The sequence below is a fragment of the Eimeria acervulina genome, genomic scaffold, assembly GCF_000499425.1.
Source record: "Eimeria acervulina Houghton genomic scaffold, Eah_scaff125, whole genome shotgun sequence".
Classification (NCBI taxonomy): domain Eukaryota; phylum Apicomplexa; class Conoidasida; order Eucoccidiorida; family Eimeriidae; genus Eimeria; species Eimeria acervulina.
In genome coordinates, this window is record NW_013550315.1 from 34,432 (window position 1) to 53,677 (window position 19,246).

Consider the following 19,246-nt stretch of genomic DNA (forward strand, 5'->3'; position numbering starts at 1 on the left):
CTGCGCAGCTGCAGCGCCTGCTGCTGTTGCATTCCTTATGCGCTGCAAGGACCTGCTGCAGCTAACTGCTGCAGCCAACTGCTATAGGTGATAGGCCGTCAAAGATCCCTCAGGCGAGACTACGGGGCTGTGAAGTAAATTGGCTGCTGCTGCCCATCCAATACACCTCAGGCGAATGCAGCAGCAAAAAGAGATACTGCGCTGCTTCTTCATGTGGCTTCGCTAGCCTCTCTTTTCAGGTATTATACAACCCCACTAGTGCTAACATGCTAACAGCCAAGTAGTCGCAGGCACAGCAGCACAAGGAACTGTTGCTGCTGCAACCTCCCTAGTGTCTGTACACCCGAGCTCGACCCAAAGTCGCATTTAAATCCCTCTACCTTCTTCCTCCGCATGCACAGAAGCATCACTCTCTGCGGCGTAAGACAGCGCCACAGCCAGCAGCAGCTGCCACCGCTCCTCGTACATCTGCAGCCAAAGAAACAACCCTTGAGGTCTGCTGCGGCTACTTCCGCCGCTGCTGCAGTTCATGTTGCTGCTGTACTGTTGCAGCCAATTAATAACCCAATAGAGCGTACACCCCACATGCATAATGCTGTCCTTGCTGCCTGATTCATGGGGGCTTCTAACTATATATGCATGCATGCATCGACTGTCTACAAATTTGTCTGCCTCGAGGTGACGCTTTATCCGTTTTTGTTTTTTTCTTATTACGACACTATGCAGCCGAGCAGAACGAGCAGCAGCATATGCGGCAGATGCCGCTACTCCTGCTGCTGCTGCTGCTGCTGCTGCCGCTGGAGGCACACTTGGCTACGGTCCTCGCAGCCACAAAACTTCTGTGTTAAGGGGATGCCCTCTCTCCTCCTCAGGCGGAGAAGGCTGGGCTATAAAATGTATTGTGCATCAGCAGCATCCTGCTGCTGCTGTTGCTGTCTGCTGCTGTCCACCAGGGCTGCTGCAGCAGCACTGGCTCAAGAGACTCACACACAAGAGGCCTTGTCGGGCCTGCTGTGTACAGCCACCTTGTGGAGCAGCTGCAGCAGCACTGCTCTGCTGCTGTGCATTCGCTGCTGGTACTGCTGCTGCTGTTGGTGCTGCTGTAGATGTCCACCACAAATGGCAGCAGCAGCAGCCGTTGCAGCTGCTGCTGCAGCTGCTGCTGCTCGCATTGCTCCATCTTCAACCAATCCAGTACAAATGGAGTGACCAAACGGACCAGTCGACCTGCTTCTCGACAGCAGCAAAACTGCTGCGCTTGCTGCTGGAAGAGCCGCAAAAAACATATCGGGGCGCGGCCGCTAGTCGCGGTGTATGTACACCTGAAACTTGCCGTTGCTGCTGCTGCAACTGCTGCTGCTGCGGAGTCCCGCAGCATACACAGCAACGCGAGGAGAACAAACTGTCTACAGTTGTTGCATGACGACGAGAGACACATTTGAGACCAACTAATTCAAACCGGTTGCTGGCGCTGCTGCTGCTGCGGAGGCGAGGAAGAAGCTGATAGCTGCGCTGCAGCGGGAACGCGGTGTCTGTACACCTGCACGGCTACCCATGCTGCAACACCGCAGCAAAAGTGTTTGTTGCTCTTCAGTGGAGAGCGTGCGACGCGAAGTGGAGCTTTGTTTCAGCTGCTGCTGCTGCTGCTCCTGTTTCTGATGAAGCCAATGCATCCTCCCCCGCAGCGGCACTATCTGCTGCTTGGGGGGGTCCTGAAGTTGCTTGAATGCCTGCGTTGTTGCTGCAGGTACTCGCATTCAATGGGCTTGTTTCGCTAGCGCCCAGGGATAGGGAGTGGCAGGGGCTGCTGCTGCTGCTGCTGCTGCGGCCGTTCCTGCTGCTGTTGCTGCCCGTAAGGCCGCACACTGTCGACGCCAGAGAGGCTGGCAGCACCGGGGCTCTGAGTTGTCTCGCCTGGTGCGTGGGGCTATCGTTGGTGCTGCTGCTGCGGGAGAGAGAAGCAAGCCCTAGGACGGCAGCTGCTACAGCTCTTTGCTGTTGTTGCTGCTGCTGTTGCTGCTGCTGTTGTTGCTGCTGCTGCTTCTTCTTCCCCCGGAGCCTCTTGAGCGGGGTATCCCCGCCCCGACTCTCAGCCAGCAACCGGAAGGTGTTTAAGTGGTGTCTGTACACCTGCTTTGCATACTCGGCAACTACAGCGTCGCCTTCAGGCCCTCTGGGGGCCCCACACTTGTTGCAGCGGAAGCGTCTGGGGAAATTTACATTGCTGCAGCTCCTGCAGAGCCAGTTCCCGTTGCGGCCTCGTATTGGGTTTGCTGCTGCTGTTGTGTTGTCGCCCGCAGCCCCCCAAGGGCCGCTGCCTCCGCGGTGTGCCTGCTGTTCTAAGCAGCACATAGGGTCCCCGTAGATCTTAAGGAAGGAAGAAGGATTACGAAATTCATCAGGGTGTGCCAGCATTGTAGGGGCAGCAAAGTTAGGGCCCCCCACACCTGCATGCGCAGCAAACCCTTCTTTAACGCTTCCACAATGCTGCACCAGCAGCAGCAAAATACCCCCGTGCATACAACCCCAAAGCCACTGCAACAGCAACAACACTTAATAAGAGCACTAGAGGAGAGACGGACAGCAGCAGCAGCAGCAGCAGCAGCAGCAGGACAGACAGATACCAAAGCCAACCCCATACTGAAGGAGCGGACGACAGTGACATACATAACAAGCAAATGCTGCCGACAGCAGCTGTGGCAGCAGCAGCAGCTGCTGCCGCTGTTGCTTCTGCTGCTGTTGCAGGTCTTTGAACACGTACCTTGTAACCACGAAAAGAAGTTCTTCCCTGCTTCAGGCTTTGTCGCTGAGCACCTAGTGAGAGCGAGAGCAGCACTGAAGATGTCTGCTGCTCGACTTGCAGCAGCATCTGCAGAGAGGCCTTGCTGCTGCAACTCCTCCAGCAAACCGTCGCGCAGCTCCCGCGCCTTCAGCGCAAGCTGCAACAACACACCCAACAGCAGCAGCAGCAGCAGCAGCATGAGCAGCCAGTGTTACAGCGAGATAAACACACAGTGCGCTGCTTCAACACCTGCTGTTGCTGCTGCAAACAACTTACTGCAACGGCAGTCGTTCCCTGGAGGGAGCCTGCGGCGGAGTCCCCCAGATCTTCAAGTTGCTGCTGCTGTTGCTGTTGCTGCTGCTGCAGCGCAGCAGCAACCCCTGGGGGCTCAATAGAAAAAGTTGTACCCTGAGGGGTGCGGCATTCGCTGCTGCTGGCGGGCGTTACATCTCCTGAAGTGTAGTGGCTAAATCTGCCGCTGCTCATGCCGCCCCCTAGCTGCTGCTGCTGCTGCTGCTGCCATTCCTGCTGCTGAGGAGAGCTTTCGCCTGAAGCCGGCCCCAAGCCTTCAAGCGCATTGCGCATAAGAGCGTCGAGCTGTTTCTGCAGGCTCAGAGCCTCTCCAAAGTCAATCCACTGCTGCTGCTGCTGCTGCTGCTGCTGCTGCGGTTGCTGCTGCTCCACGGGGCCCCGTGCTAGGCCCCCCACGCGACGGCCAGCTGCGCCGATTTGCTGCTGGCCGCTGCTTTGCTGCTGCTGTAGCTGCTGCTGCAGCTGCTGCTTTTCTGGCACCTGCTGCTGTTGCCTGTGTTGTCTCTTATGCACGGTTCTGCCTGCAGCAGCTTGCTGATGTTGCTGCCTGCTGCTGCTGCTGCAACGGCTGCAACCGCGGCTTCCCCCTACGCCTTGTGCCTGGCAGAGGCAAGATAGAGGATAGTCAGGTGCGTTCTTTGCAGGCCCCCCCCCACCAGCAACATCGGCTTCTTGCAACAGCAGCAGCTGCTGCTGCTGTTGCTGCTGCTGCGCCTCCTCCTGCTGCTGCTGGGAAGCAAATAAGACAGGGGATTCAGCAAGCTGCTTAAGAGCCCGCAGCAGATCGGCCTCCGTAACCACCCCCAGTTGTCGCTGCATGCTGTCGAGCTCCTGCTGCTTCTGCTGCTGCTGCTGTGGCTGATCGCTACCAACGGCCAAGCAAGGTTGCTGCTGCCGTTGCTGCTGCTGCTGCGGGGGCAGCAGCAAAGCCCGTCGTATGTCCTTCAGAGGAAGATGGGGGAGGGCTGGCTTCGGCATCCTCGCCTCCTGCTGCTGTCCTGTTGCTGTCGCTGCACGTGCTGCTGGTGGGGCTTCTGCTAATACTTTTGTTGCTGCTCTTGCAGCGAGAAGACAGGGCTAAATAGCCCTCAATTGGCATGTGCCTCCGCACCTGCAGGGAATAAACAACAAGAAAACACGTCGATTTGGGGGCAGCTGCTGCAGCCGCTGCTGCAGCTGCTGCAGCTGCCGCCACCGCTGCTGGTGCTGGACAAGGAGAGAAGACCGATAACTTTGAAAAAGAATAGCAAATGCCGCAAGAAAACAAATAAAGAACAAGCAGACAACGCCACCAGTAAACGCTGCTCCAGCAGCACGGAAGCTGGGGGGCGGGGCAGGCTCTAGCAGCAGCGAGACCCCCCCTCAAACGGCAATTGCTGCAGCAGCTTCTTAATGCTGTGTTGGTGCTGGCAACTGTATGGACAGAAGAGTCCAAGAGGTGCTGCAGCAGCTGCTGCTGCTGCTGTTGCAGTCGGGAGCTTGTCTTTGCGCGGCTGCTGCTGCTGCTGCTGCTGCCAGTGCTGCTGCTGCCACGATGGCTTATGCCCCCGCTCCAGGGAAAAGACACATGCACAGACAGAAGACAACCCGTGTTTGCCTGTAGTGCACTTTCTGTTTTCAGGTGTACGTACACGGCCTACCTACCGAAGCGCCTGCAGGAGCCGCTGCTGCTGCTGCGGCTGCTGCTGCTGCTGGGGGCGTGAGGCTGGGGGGAGGCGACACCGTGGCCTGTCGAAGTTGCTGCTGCCGCCGAGTCTGACGCCGAAATAAAGAGACAGAAGGAGACAGAAAGGTGACTGATAGCTACTGTGTCTGCTTGCCAGGCAAAGGGACAGTCGAGGTATATTCGCAGCAGCAGCAGCACGCAATCTGACACACGCTGCTGCTGCTGCTGTCGATGGCTGCTGCTGCCACGGTGTTGGCCTAGAGAAGCGGCCTTACGGGGACACACACAAAGTAAAAAAAAACCTAGAAAAAAATAAACTAAAAATAGGATAAACATGAGTGTTTAAGTGCCGGACGAGCGTTCCCGCTGCGACTAACGAGGGGTGTGCCGTGCTGCTGCTGCGAAGGGAGACAGAGGGGCTGCTGCAGGTGGTGCTGCTGCTGCCGTTGCTGCTCACCGCTCTTTCCTATCTTTTCTAGAAAGACATGTGTTAATGGCGCATATTCTTTGTCTTCAGGCGTTGCTTGTGGCAGCTAAGTACGCAGCCCCACAAACGCTAAACCCTAAACTAAACCCCGCCGTGTTGCAGAGGTGCTCGCCGAGGTACTGCTCTGGCGCTGGTCTGCGAAATGAAGGAGCCGTCTCCTCGTGATCTCTCGCTGTTTTGACTGAGTTTAGTTTGCACACTTACGCAAAACTTGCCCGCTTCGTTGTACGTACACCTATTTCTCAATAGAGACCCAGTACGGAGCACACCGTCCGGCCTTCTGCTGCGGCTGTCTCGACAGGAGCGAGTCAGAATGCTAAAAGTGAGTATAGTGAAGAGTATAAATTGGTGACAGTTGCAACATGCAAATATCTATCCTAGAAGAAGATGTGTCGAATCGTGCAGCATGGTCTCTGTAGAGGTCATACACCTATTCCTAGTTGTGCACACTCGGGCAACTGACGGCAGAGTACGCCTTCTACAATTGTCGCCAGTATTGTGCAGTGGTGGTGACTATACGTGTTTCTGCGGTTGCCGTGCAGCAGGACAATAAACAAGCGGTAGTGCAGCTCAGGCGAAGCCGTGCCGCCAACCTGGGCCCTTGGGCCGTTAAACCTAGCAGGCGTGGAGACTGGAGGGATGGTCACCACTTTTTCCAGAACTTCTTCCTAAAGCATTTTGACTGTATGTTAGCTCACGACGGCCCTCCGCGAAGGCCAAGAACTCCCGTCCCATATGCCTCGATGGCCAGTACGAATGTGGCGGGCAGAGGGCTTGCAACTAACGCAACGAGACCCACAGACAGGAATGTGATAAGCAAGTACAGACACAGGAAAGCTTATCAACGGACAGTCAGATGCAGCTGCAGGTGAAGGCGGATACTACAGAACCGGAAACACCTAAAGCCTCCTCTGTAGCCTGGTCTGGGTGTACGCGTATCTTTATTGGCATGCGAGCTGCCGGCTTAAGGCCAGAAGTGCGTGTAACAACTGTGTAAAGTGTTGGTGCATGCAGCAAAGGCGGCTCTGTTGTGCTTGCGCTTGAGGCTGTCTTACAGCATTATGTGCATCGAGGTGCGTTGCAGCTCACGACGTCTGACTCCTTTATGGAGCAGGCCCTAGCCAGGGGCTTACGGCTGGTGCAGTACATTGCTGCACCTGCCCCAGGCCCTTGACCTCTGTGACCAGGATCTAGGTGGAGAGAAGGTGATACCAGTTGCATTTTTGGGATTCTTTCTTTAAGTCTTCGGATCTAGTGCGGCTCTCGATGAGTCTCGGCTATCATCACGGACTGTGTCTATACATGGTAGAGCTCCAAGGTTCATTGGGACAGGGCAGCCTGCTGCATAGCATTGGCTGGTACTAAACGTGAGCAAAAAACTTAGACGCTCTCCAAAAGCATTTATCGAAGCCTCATCCCTTTTCTCCTCAAGCATAGTGGTGCCCTCTGGGGGGAGCAACCACCGGCTGGGAGTCTCGCCGCGTTGATATCAGCTCAGGTTCTGCATTTCAACCAGCCGAAAATGGTTGCACATCTAAAGTACTTCGTGAAAAATTCCTCCACCGGCCGTCCAAATATGACGAGTGCCGCCATGCCGGGACTGTGAAGGAGTTCGTTGTAACACTGGAGTTGTACGTGCGTCTTTAAAATGCAACCGGCGTGCTACAGTTCCAATTGAAATTTCCATAGAAGGGGCAGCACGACGACGTTGGTGTATACATCCAAGGATCCCACCTTCACGGTGCAAATCCTAACTTCGGGAGGCTTCCCATGTGCGGTGCGATGTAGGTTCATCCCCAGGTGTGCAAGAGAACTGGCTATCCGAGAACTGATAATACGTTAACACGGGAAAAAATATCTGTAGCGCACGACATCCAGAAGTAATAGCCCTTGGTGAGCAGTATTCCGACGGTGGACTGACGCTCCTAGGTCAATGGTTCATGGCAGGGCTGTCCCTCGAGGAGAGGAAATCGGTAACACGGGCGGCCGCGAGGGGACTGAGGGGTGGAAGGGTTGACCCTGCAGAGGTGATGGAATACTTACGCATCAAAAAGGAGAAAGAGCGCCGCATATGCGTCCATAGCTGAGAAGGAGACAAGCAAGATTGGAAATGAGGTAGACATAACACCGATGGATATCGGCACTGTGGATGCCATCCCCACTCAAAAAGAGATAAGAATCGGCAACTGACGACAAACTGGCTATTGGCGCGCGCACACACACATGCACACACCCGGAAAAACGTAGCTAGCTGTGAATCTGCTTCTTATGAAACAACCAAGGGTACATATTTCGAGACTTCAGAGATCGGAAGAACTGGAGAATCAAGAGTTCGAGCATCGGGGCGAAAACCAAGGCAACCGTAGAAACGCCACAGCCCCCACGCAGCATGCGGTACACTAGGTGGAACCAAACGTGGTTACAGACACACTCGGAGACCCGCCTCAAGATATCTCAGTGCTCATCTATGTTTGTAATAGTGCCCACGAGTTACTAGCGTTACTTGGCACATGCTGCGAAACGGATCTGAGATCTATAGCTACTGCGAGGAGATGTGGCGTATCTCTCTATTTCGTTGCCGCAGTTTCTGTGGCTTTGCTTTGCTGGTGGCACGCCGGACACGGCATTCGGCACAACTGTGGGCATAAACTGCATTCAGGAATGGGCTATAGTTCCATGATAGATGACTTCTATGTTGGTCTAGTTCACCACGGCAGATCCCAGGCATGTTGTAGGTTACGGGGTGGAGCGCGCAGGTGCGGCCCCTGGGCAACGATAATGGGCTTCACTCGGCGGTAAGCACTGAGAATGCATCTCTCAGCGGTCCCAACAGTAGTTGCATCATTGACGGGAAGAGGAGTGGAATCCGTATCCCCAGGAAAGACGAGAGAGGAGGCTCCTACTCCATGCACTGCAGGAAACGACGGATAAATGCACATACTTACCAGGGCTCCAGTTTGGGGAATTCGACTCAGTGAATAGCTGAGGAAGGACAGAAATGGGCACAATTGAAAGAAAAGTACTTGAAGTATTAGATTCGAAGTAACAAAAAGCTATCAAGCTGCACAGGCTGTGTTCCATACGCACAGTCGCAGACTCCAGTACGTGAGGATCCTCTGTGAGCTCTTGAATGCACCAGACGAACCGCAGAGACAGGTTATTCACGATGTATTGTGGTCAATCAGTGAGGGATGAATAGTAATATACACGGACGACTTCAGTTTTTCAACTGTTGTCGCTACACCGGTAAGCCCCAACGGATGTTCAGAAATTCCTCAGTCTTGCATCGTACCACTACGACTTCTTGAATGAATTCACCCTCATCGCCACCACTGTAAGAAGGGAAAGCAGCTTACTTGGAAGGAAAGTGGCGGTGCGGCGGCCAGTAGCCTCACCTGGGATTGTTGCCCGCCCTGATTTGGACAGACTCTTTTTTCTAACAGCCAATGCCAGCAACATGACAGATGCTCTCTCAGCAAGCCAAATACTCGAAAGACCACCAAATAATGCCCTGCTACTCACGTTCTTTCGTGGACAGCAAGCGTAGCCGGTACGAGAGACGGGGCTTTCCGCTGTCCTATAGGAAGTAAAAACGTCGGTATTACCTATATGGAGGATACTTCACTGTTCAAACAGACCACCAATCCCTGACATGCCTGACGAAGCGATTCCACGGCTACTATAGTAAAACAATCCTTCGGTGACTTTGCCGGCTCACACAGTGCCACTTCGCAGTCAAGGATATCAGGGGTATTACCGACGTGGTTGTTGACGCACTATCGTGAGGTCCTACCTCCCTCGCAGTTTGTCCTGCAACCGCGCTTATCTGATAAGATTCCCATTTTCCTCCTAAGTGTCGTTCTGCTCACTCCTTAGGCAGTCATGCGGGTTCGATTCGTGCAAGGTTCTCAAAGCAACGGACGACAGGTCAAGCACTACATCATACACAGTGATCGCTTATGGGATAAGAGGAAGCCCGGACTCTCCCGATTATCCATTCGAGCTTCGCTTCGCACAGACTATATTGTTCAAAAGGCACTGTCATAGTTTAGCGGGCCATGGTGGAGTCACCACAGCAAGAGATTGCTCGGCTAGTTTTTCTGGGTGGCCTAGGAGGCGCTCCTCAATTAGGGAATATTTCCCGACTTACCCGGAATGGCGGTAGCGAAGAACTGAGGACACTCTCAAAGCTGGGCTCTTGCAGAGTCTTTCATTTCCTAAACGAATCTAGACGGATATCTGAATGGCGTTGACAGTGAGTTTACAACGGGCCGGAGGCTTTGGCAGTTGCGTTGTCGTTGTCTTGAATCCACTCATCAACTACACGTACTTCCTCCCCTGTTCTAGCTGTCACAGGAGGAGTGGGCCAATTCCTCATTTTTCACGTCTGAAAACCCACACTTTTCCAACGAGTATCATTATTGGCACTGACCCAAGGTTCGTTAACGCCCTTTGGCGCGATTGCACGGAGCGGCTTGACATTGGCCATCACAGGACCACAGCGGACAGCACGTCAAAGGCAACAGCATAGCGAAGTATCATCACCAGATGCAATTCCCCCATTTCCGCTGGTTTTCTTCCTTCATTTCTTTGGTAGAGGTGACTAGGCATACGCGAGCGCCTGAGGCTTGAGGGAGAGGCGGGGGCAGCGCGGCCGTGCATGTATCTCTACTAACGGCAAAAGTAGGTGCTTAACAACTGCCTACACTGATAGTGCATGCAGCAAAGGGGGTTTGCCTATGCTTACACTTAAGGCTGCTTTGCAGCATTAGGTGCATGACGGTGCTGTGCAGCCCATTATCGCCCGGTTCCTCTCTACACCTGCCCTGTCCTTGGGCCGCTGTACCCAGGACGCTTGGAGCAGTATGGGGAGGTTAAGTGCTTTCGTACAAGTCTCTTCTTGAGTATATGGAGTTTATTCCAGCAGCCGAGGGCCCTCTGCTACTCTGCTAAAGTCGAGGACCGTTATCACACGATAAACCTGAGCGGGCTGGCGCATCTGCGCCAGGCCTTTTGGCTGCTGAACTTGGCACTCCCGGAGACTGCGAAGTCATGCCAGCTGCTTGTGAGAACTACTTGCTGAAGCATTTGGATTGTTTTGAAGCTCAAGACAGCCCTCTGCTAAGACGGAGGAATCTCGTTACAGACCACGCCGCAGCGACAGTGCCGCACGCGGCGTGCTCAGAAGCTGCCACCCAGTGGAGGACAATGAGAACCGGTAAGTTTGGTAGAAGCCTCATTCTGTCAGGAAGCGGCGATGTGGCAGAAAAACAACCAGAACGCCGCGCGATGCGAGAAAGCGATTGTCTGCTTCCTGTGGCAGCAGCCGAATAGGATACCCTGAGCCCCTTCTCAGCCTGTTTAGTTCTTAGTTGGAGAGAGACCAAATAAGTTTTCAGAAACAAACAATAGGCCTAACCCCCAGGTCTCTAAATTGCCGTAAGGTATGGCTCACCGTGCAGGGTATGTCGGGAGCAGCTTGACAGGCTGCCTCGGGCGAATCTGCACAGAGAAACCAACTAAATGATTCCCTGAAACTCTGATTACACTGCAACAAATAGTTTATCCAAAGGCTCAAGTTGTAGGAAAAGGAAAGCATTTTCCTAGCAGACATGGGCTAAAATACTGTTGTGGTGGGAGCCGGTGGGCGCGTGCTCAGTCCAACCGCCTGGGTGTAGGTTTCGCCCGTGGGTCAATAGAGCATGTCAGGACTCGTTGATTGTGTTAAGACTTTTCTGCTTAATTCTGGAAAGCAGCAAGAATTAAGCAGATTGTTGCCTTTCCGTTCCCTTTACTTGGTTTAGGCCTCTTCCCCGCGTGCCATGAGCCTGACTGAACAAGACCTACCTAGTTGCTAGGGTATCTTCGTGTCACTTACCGGGTTTTCCCCCATACAGCACTTGACAAACTTCTCGTGTTTTTGAATATTCAGCTTGACTTTGGCGTCGACTTTGAGGGTTTCGCACTCCATCAATTACGTCCGAGGATCAGGAGCGGCTCGCCGTCGCTGCGCCTTCCCGTCCATTATCCTATTTACTTTCTCTGCTCAGTGTCCCTTACCGCCAAGCCTTTTGAGATGGAACATCTCAATGGGCCACAAATGACGTCAGAGACCGCCAGCACTGCTAGCGGCGATGGCGGCAAACTGGAGTCTCAGATGTATCATCAGCTGCGCAAGTTGATTAATGTTGTGGTGAGAACAGGGTTCAGATCCTCTTCAACCCTCCCATCTATTCTTCCATCCCTGTCATTCAAATCCTCATCCAGCTGCACAAGATACTCTAGGCAGATGCATTAGACAGGCAGCGGCGGAGCCCCCGCCTTCTGTGGAGGCTAGTTTTTACTTGGGGCCCTTCGGGGGCCCATCTTTCACCCACCTCTTCCATATGTTTTGCTCCTTGTCGGAGGGAAGTGCGCAAGTGTACACTGAAGGCCCTTGGGATATGTGGAGAATGGGGCCTCCTCCGTCGGCTCGGTGCTGCGGCTTTCTAACGTGGTGGAACCGCTGCTTTTGGGGGCGCACCATCTATGTATATTGGGCGCCACCCCAAGTGGATGCGCTTGCTTGTGTCCATACATCACATCCACGTAATTCAGTTGGCCCTGGGTCCACCCGTTGTATGCCCTTTCTCCTTTCGCTGCTCTCGTTCAGGACGAACTCCGCGACTGCGGTGTTCAGCAGTGGATTCAGCTTCCCCGCATCTGCGTTTTAGGGACTCAGTCAGCAGGTTTGTAAACACAAAATGTGTATGTGTGTCATTCGCGGGTTCTCGTTTGTTGCTACCGCCCTTTGCTAGCTAGAGCGAAACGGAATATGGCAGATGAACTTGAGTGTCGCCTGTGACCACCTCCTTTGCGGTTTTCAGGGAAAAGTTCAGTTCTAGAGGCTATTGTTGGCGTCGATTTTCTCCCAAGAGGAGATGGAGTTGTCACCAGGAGACCGCTGGAACTGCGGCTTGTTCATTTACCCGAGTGTACGTACACCTCATGATATGCACAGTAGAGCTATTAGTGTGGGTCTTTGTCTCCGTGCATTGTCGTCATCTCGGTGCAAATTCCAGCTCTACGCCTCTAGCGCAGGCTTGTTTTGTGTGCTGGTTGAAAGAGGTATCAAAGAGCACACCTAGATTTTAGTTTGCGTTCGAGGCATTTTTGGATTCCAGCTGAGCACGGACCTGAAGAGGCCTTCGCGGTGTTCGACAACTGCAAAGACAGGAAATTCAAGAATTTTGACGAAGTCCGCGCAGAGATTGAACGGCTTACGGATGAAGTCGCCGGTGGGGTTTGATTTCGTGCTGGTGCATGCGCGTTCTCTGGTGCTCCTGTACTGCATGCAAATACTTGTCTGCTAAGCCCGTGCAGATTCCGCCCTCTCTAAAGTTTGTGTATCGCTTTGTCTTTGCACTGGGCGGGCAGCTGCGTTGATCTGTTTAGCGCACGCAAACTGGTGCACTGTGTGCTTTAGCGGGGGGTGGGCGCAAGATGGGGTTATGGCGCATACAGAAGGGAAGGCGTAGATATATCATTGGAGCAACAACAGAAAGAGGATATAATTAACGAGCTCAAGATAGATGCAGATGCACTTGCAACATGGCGCCGGAATAGGGATAGAAGGGAATGGCTACAGATTATGCTTGCACGTATTTGAATGACTTCATCCCGTGGGCTTTCACTTGAGTTTCTCGCAATTGTTCCTGTGACTGTTACTGTTAGGCAAGAACAAGGGGATTGTCGACTCGCCTATCGTCTTGACTGTCTATGCCACCCGCTGTCCTGACCTGTCTTTAATTGACCTTCCCGGCATCACCCGCGTGCCGCTGAAGGGTAGTGATCAGTCAGACGACATCGAGGCACTGACGCGGCAGATGGCTCTCAGGCAAGGCGCTCTGCCCAGCAACAAGATGGGGATGCTTGCGCTTGCATGCCCATGCAGTTGTTTGCATACATATACTCCTAATGGGTGTTTGCACCCTATAATATATTCTGCATGGAGGGTCTCTCGTGGGCAACGATCTTTTTGACTTTTGGGGCGGGGTGGGATGTCTTCGCTGGCGATGAATGGGGGATTCGAATTCGTTTGTGTGCATCCCCATTAACGCTGGATGCTACGAGAACGTGGACACGTGTAAAACAGCATGTTTACGCGATAGTGTTGCTCCTAGATGCGCATTCATCCTTGTCGGCAGCTCTGGCTCTCTGCATCGTACTGCTTGCGGGTTTCTGCATTTTCACGGGCACCTACTTTGAAGGGCTCCCACTGACGCTGTATTTGTGTCTAGCCAGCATTATGTTGATGAGAGACAGGTCTCTAGCCGTTTGTTTCTCCATGACTGGCTAATTTTTTCAGTTTGTCTTGTTCTGTCCGCTCCCTCATGCGAGCTTGTTCGCGTGTGTTTGTGCGCCTTCGTGGGCCTTTGTGTACTGCTCTGTCCCTGCCTTCGCCTGTTTCTGTATTGCATTCTCTGTCGATCAGCCCTGCTCTGCATGCATGCCTGCCTTTTCATTTGTGTCAATCTTCGTCTGTCGGTGCCTCTTTCAGATACGCAGCAGACCCTCGCACAATAATTTTGGCGGTCTTGCCGGCCAATGCTGGTGGGTCTTCGATCTCTTCCTTGTGCAGCTGAGGTGTAGAGAAAACCTAGGATCATTGTACTTTGTCTCGTGCAGTCCGCCTCATCGCCCCTTCCTTTTGCCTCTCCTCTGCTCAGATATGTCGACATCCGACGCGCTGCAGTTGGCTCGGCGCGTCGATCCGCGGGGTGTACGTACAATTGGCGTCATCACAAAAGTTGATCTGATGGACAGTGGAACGGATGCATGCAAGATGCTTTTGGGCGAGGAAATTCCATTGCGACTTGGCTACACAGGCACGCCAGTCCCTTTTTCTATATAAAGTTGCAGTTAAATAAGCTCCTAAGGTATCATGACTGCCGATGAGTAGGCGTGTTGCTGCACGTTCAGCAGGATATTGCAGCTCGCTGGCTTGTCGTGACTGCGGGTCATACGACAGTGAAAGGTGTAGGAGCGTATTTTTTTACTGTAGCAGTGGTGGCTGACGTAGGGAAGAGATTGCTTGTTTGCACGCAATCGTGCATTTTGGTAGATGCTGCAGATGAGTACATACACATGTGTCAGCGTGCTTTTATGCATTCGTAAGGGTTCATTTGTGCAGAGGATTCCTGTGGATTCAGGGGTCAAGAATCGTTCTCAGGCAGACATCAAGGCTGGGAAGAGTGTGCAGAGCTGTCTGGAAGACGAGCGACAGTACTTCAAGACTCACCCAGTCTATGGACACATGGGGGCCCAATACTGGGGCATCCCGTCGTTGGTGGAAAAGCTGACCCGTGTGCTGTTTCTGCACATAAAGCACGTGCTACCTGAAATAAGGAAGGAAATACAGGTCAAGGCTCGAGGAGTGCAAACCCGAATCCAGGAACTGGGAGAGGTTCGTCTTGCCGTGCCGTGCGTTGACTTCTTTTGTAGCGTCTTTACCATTTGTGAGAACTTTGTGCTTCTGCCTTTCTCTGTTTCGCGTGTGGGATCAAAAGAATTGACCTTGGTCTTTCCCCCGCTGGTCTTATGCTGAGAGTGACAGCCGTTTTGTTGGGGTCGTTTGTGCACATGCTTTCATCTTTCTGCGTCTTTTGTGCATACATGTGTAGCATGGACGTGCATGCATTTCGTGTTGCTCATGTGTACGCTTCCCTACAAGTAGTTTGAGCTGCACATGCTGCGTACCTGTTGAAGCGTATATCTCTGCGTTGACTTGTTTCAATCCAGGCTCATCCTTGTAGCGTCACGCGTGCCTCGAAGTTTCTGTTTGTTCTGGCTTGTCTTGGTTAGGGCGTCCCATCTGAGTCGAGAGACAGGGCTCAGCTGCTCTGGACAGCCATCACGGACTACGTAGAGGTGATTAAGAGCGCCATAAGAGGGAAGTATGACAAGCGCCTGCAAAAGTATTTCGACCAGGTAATCTACGAGACGAAACCGATGGACTCTGGGAGAGGAGCGGTGATTTCCTACGGGTCTTCGCCGTGACAGCAGCAAAAGTGAAGAAATATAGAGGGAAATCCATATGGAAAGAGTTTGTTAGGAAGGGGCTCACCAGTGCTATTCGCTGCCATTAGCCGCTGCAGCTTAGCCGCTGCAGCTAGCCTCTGCAGCTAGCGACGTTTGGAAGATGTCCATGCCCTTTCCACCGATGCATCGCACTTCCGCTGCCCCTTGCTTCTCTGGTCTGTGTATTGGGTGTAATGCGTCTGAACCTGCAGTAAAGATGAAGCTGATGGTCAGGCAGGGGATTTCCCCTGCTTGCATGTGTTTGCGCCTGTTTCTGGGCGATGCAGTGTTGGGTCTATGTCTGCTTCTGCGGGTGGTCATGTATTTGCCTCCGGTGTAGGACCAGTGTCTGACCATTGGGTCTTGTATACGTCACGAGTACACAAGTCTGCTGGATGAGTACTGCGACCGGAACATCTCGGATGACATAACGGACAGTCAGGTGGAAACAGCGATTCGACTTCATGAAGGGGAGTCTCTCCCAGGCTTTCCTTCTCCGGACACTTTTGAACACCTCATCTTACCTTATCTCAAAAAGCTCTCCCCTCCGGTTATGGATTGCCTTGGTGAACCAACTCGGCGTCCCGCTGCTGTTCCATTGCTGTTTTGCAGCGCTTTTTGATGTCGCTGCTGCGATCGCCGGGGAGAAGCGCGCTTGGCGCGTCTCTCGCAGCCTTGCAGACCTGGTGCTCCCGCGGTTGCACTATTCCTCTTTGCTGCTTTTACGTGTTTCATCTGCATGTGCTGGTTGTATGACTCCGGGTGTTTGTCCACCGCAGACCGCGTAGCGCAGACGCTGGAGAGTCTATCTCAGCGCGTGGCTGAGAGGGTCTTTTGTCGTTTCCCGGCCCTGGCAGAGCGCGTCTTAGAAATATCACAGGAGATATTAATAAGGGAGAAGGAGGCAACGCGGGAAATCCTGCAACACGATGTCGACGCAGAAATGGGCTACTTGTTTACCAATGACGAACGGTCAGCATTCCACCGACACTTCTGTTGCTCCTGCTCCTTTGCTGCTTGTTGTCGCTGCGCCTCTTTTGTAATGCTGCTGAGTCGTTTTGTAGCTGCTGCAGCGTGCTTCCTCTGCCGCTGCGTATTTCTTCTGGTGTTGACGCTACTGCTGCTTCCCGTGGCCGCTGTCTACTTCAGATATCTTCAAGACCACGGCACAATGATTACGCAGCAGCAGCTGACTCTGGAGCAGCTGCAGCAGCAACAGCAGTTGCTGCAGCAGCACCAGCAGATGGGTATTGGGCCGGACGGGCGTCCTTTGCAGCAGCCGTCTCATGCTGAGCGAGCACAGCAGATGTTGCAGCAGGTTCAGAGTCAGATGTCCACCTTATGGACATCGAAGGACAAGAAGAAGCCTGTTTACAGTGGTTCGCCATAGTGCTGCTGCTGCAATAACTGTCGGTGCAAGTGTTTTGGGGTATCTTCTTAGTTTTCTGTTTTTCGTGAGCTAGGGGTTCGGTACGGCTGCTACTGCTGCAAGGGCTAGTGGTCGTGGTACTGCTGCTGCTTCTGTGGCTTAGAGCAATTCATTCAAGAGATCCGCCGTCGGCTGGACGCGTATTTTGGTTTGGTGCTGCATAACGTTCGAGACACAGTAAGGTTGAGCAGCAGGGAGAGAAGAAAATACACAGTTAATGGGCACACACGAGAATGTGGTGGCATATTAAACGTTTGAACACCCGAAGACAAGCAGAGTCAGGCAGAATAGGAAGACACTGACAAATAGACGCAGATGATTTGTCTCGTATGTTCGCACGAGACCTCGCGAGAAAGGAGGAGCGAGACCCCATCCAGCAAATGTAGCTGCTGGCGCTTAAGTTGAGACGCTCCCTCTTACATTGTTGTTGCTTTGGTTGCTGTTCGTGTCAGGTCCCCAAGAAAATCGGATTTTTCTTGGTCCGGCAGTTGCAGGACAAGCTGCAATTCGAGTTGTACAATAAACTTAATGACGAGCAACTGTTTTCTTCTCTCCTTGGGGAGGTGAGACAGCCAAACCCTATGGGGGACTTTTGCTGTCTTGTGGTATTCTTCCTCTTCCCTCGTTCACGCTCGCTGTATTGTGCATCGGCCCCTTGTGTATTTGCTTCTCTGCCGCTTTGTTATTGGCGCATTTTGTCTCTCTTTTTGAATGCCAATGTCTCCGTACTCCTGCCTGGCCGGCTCTCCGCTTTCTTTGTCGTTCATTCGCCGACTCCTAGTTTTGTCTTCGTCAAAAATGCGTTATTTTGCGGAAATTCAATGATGCTGGGGCTGCTGGTGCAGCCTTCACACGTCGTGGAAGAGCGGCGATCTCTGATGGCCCAGATGAGCACTCTGAAGAAGGCAGCGGCTGTGCTGCAGCGCGACCCCCAGATTGCAGGCAGGCGTAGCACCGATATTTGCTTTCACGCTGAGCTGCTGCTCTACTTTTTGATGCTGCTTGCCCCTCAAGCAGTTCTGCCGCTACCGATGGACCTGCTTTGTCGCCGTTTCCTCTTTAGTTTCCAATAGGATCAAAAACACTGACAACGAGGTGTTTCATTGACTATCTCATACGCTCCCATTGCTGCTGCTGCCACTGCCGCTGCTGCCACTGCTGCTACAACCACTGCGTTGCTCTCCTTTGATGCTGCTGCTGCCTGCAGCCCTGAATTTCGACACGATCGACGCCATGTTTGACTCGGATCTTCGTGAGTTGCAGCGCGGGACGGCAAAGCAGCAGCAGCTGAGCAGCTCGCCACCGTCGTCGGGCCCGCAGCAGAGAGCCGCCCTCCAGCAGCCACAGCAGCAGCAAATGAAGCAGCAGCAGCAACAAATGAGGCAGCAACCGGGGGCAGGCCGCCTTTCAAACGGACCACCGCCTCCGCGTAAGCTCTACTGTACTATTAGCGTCTGCGGCCGGGGCTGAGAGATTAGGGGTTGGTTAGGCTGTTCGAGCCATGGTTGGGCCGATTGTTGCGCGCCTTCACTGTTGTGCCTTGTACTGTTCCTGCTGCTGCTGCAGCGACGCACTCCATAGGAACGACGGGAATGGCGCCTACAGGGAGCAGTCTGCTGCTCCCTACACAGCAGCCTCCTGCCCCTGCGGCGTCCGCTCAAGGTACCTGACCACGTAAACACCAACATATACGGCTTTTGCCCAATATTCGAATCCGCAGAGCTTTTGAAGCGGCCCAGCTTTGGTCTACTCCATCGTTTGATCAGTGTTGCACGTGGCAGCGCGCCAAGTGCATCAACACACGTAGTAGCGACTTAAGGGAGCAGAGTTTCGCTCTCGAACTGTGTGTACAGATGGCAGGGCTGCACCCAACGCGCGCCACCTCTTTGAACGTCCGGTGATGTTCCAGGTATGTTAGGGCTTAGGCTCTAGTGGCACCGCCCGTTCCCATTCTGCTGCGCCCTGGGGACGTAGCTCCTCTCGATCTACTCGTGCCTCCTTGGCCTAGCCGTCGTTCCTCGCGCCACCTTCGGCAGAGAGCGGGTGAGGATTTTTAAGGCCATATCCGGTTCCTGGGTCGTGTGTGTGTGTGTGTGTGTAGACTGCTTCAAACCCTCTATTTAATGACTAATTGTGTCCCACAGCGCCTCCAGCTCTCAGGAGGTGTGTGCTTGGGGTCTACGGTTTAGGGTTCGCTCTAATGCACGCCGTTGGTTCTTTTGTGATGGATATTGGAGGTGCATTTAACGGCATTCGGTGCTGTAGGAGTGCACCACCTGCTGCTAGGCCATGCCAGTTTGGTGCCTTGGCATCTGCAGCATTCCCTGGTGGTCAGAGTGCTAATACTTTTAGAGACAGGCAGAAAGAAGCCGCAGCAGGCAGATATCCGCAGGCGTAGGCAGGCGTAAGCTTGTGGGCAGACACAGGCAGCCGCAAATGCCTGGATTTGGATGAACAAAGAGACTGCCAGTGGCGGGGGCATACAGAAGTGCTTCGGAACAGACCAGCACG

At 53.5% G+C, this 19,246-nt stretch overlaps 2 protein-coding genes across 2 annotated transcripts; one reads left to right on the forward strand and one right to left on the reverse strand.

Annotated features, from left to right (window-relative positions):
- Positions 1–1,590: 1,590 nt before the first annotated feature.
- EAH_00018900 (zinc-finger-Ran binding domain-containing protein, putative) lies at positions 1,591–4,072 on the reverse strand (the record flags this gene model as incomplete). Its single annotated transcript, XM_013397410.1, has 3 exons — positions 1,591–2,447; positions 2,762–2,939; positions 3,059–4,072. 3 exons carry the CDS (start codon positions 4,070–4,072, stop codon positions 1,591–1,593), a joined length of 2,049 nt encoding a protein of 682 aa, XP_013252864.1.
- Positions 4,073–9,305: 5,233 nt separating this feature from the next.
- On the forward strand, positions 9,306–18,866 carry EAH_00018910 (dynamin-like protein, putative; the record flags this gene model as incomplete). The annotated part of the gene is made up of 20 exons (XM_013397411.1): positions 9,306–9,408; positions 10,041–10,151; positions 10,256–10,465; positions 11,298–11,440; positions 11,900–11,975; positions 12,114–12,221; positions 12,411–12,524; positions 12,961–13,123; positions 13,787–13,839; positions 13,956–14,114; positions 14,439–14,692; positions 15,091–15,216; positions 15,647–15,872; positions 16,086–16,278; positions 16,456–16,685; positions 16,839–16,912; positions 17,188–17,298; positions 17,999–18,164; positions 18,589–18,644; positions 18,837–18,866. 20 exons carry the CDS (start codon positions 9,306–9,308, stop codon positions 18,864–18,866), a joined length of 2,706 nt encoding a protein of 901 aa, XP_013252865.1.
- Between the last annotated feature and the right edge of the window lie 380 nt (positions 18,867–19,246).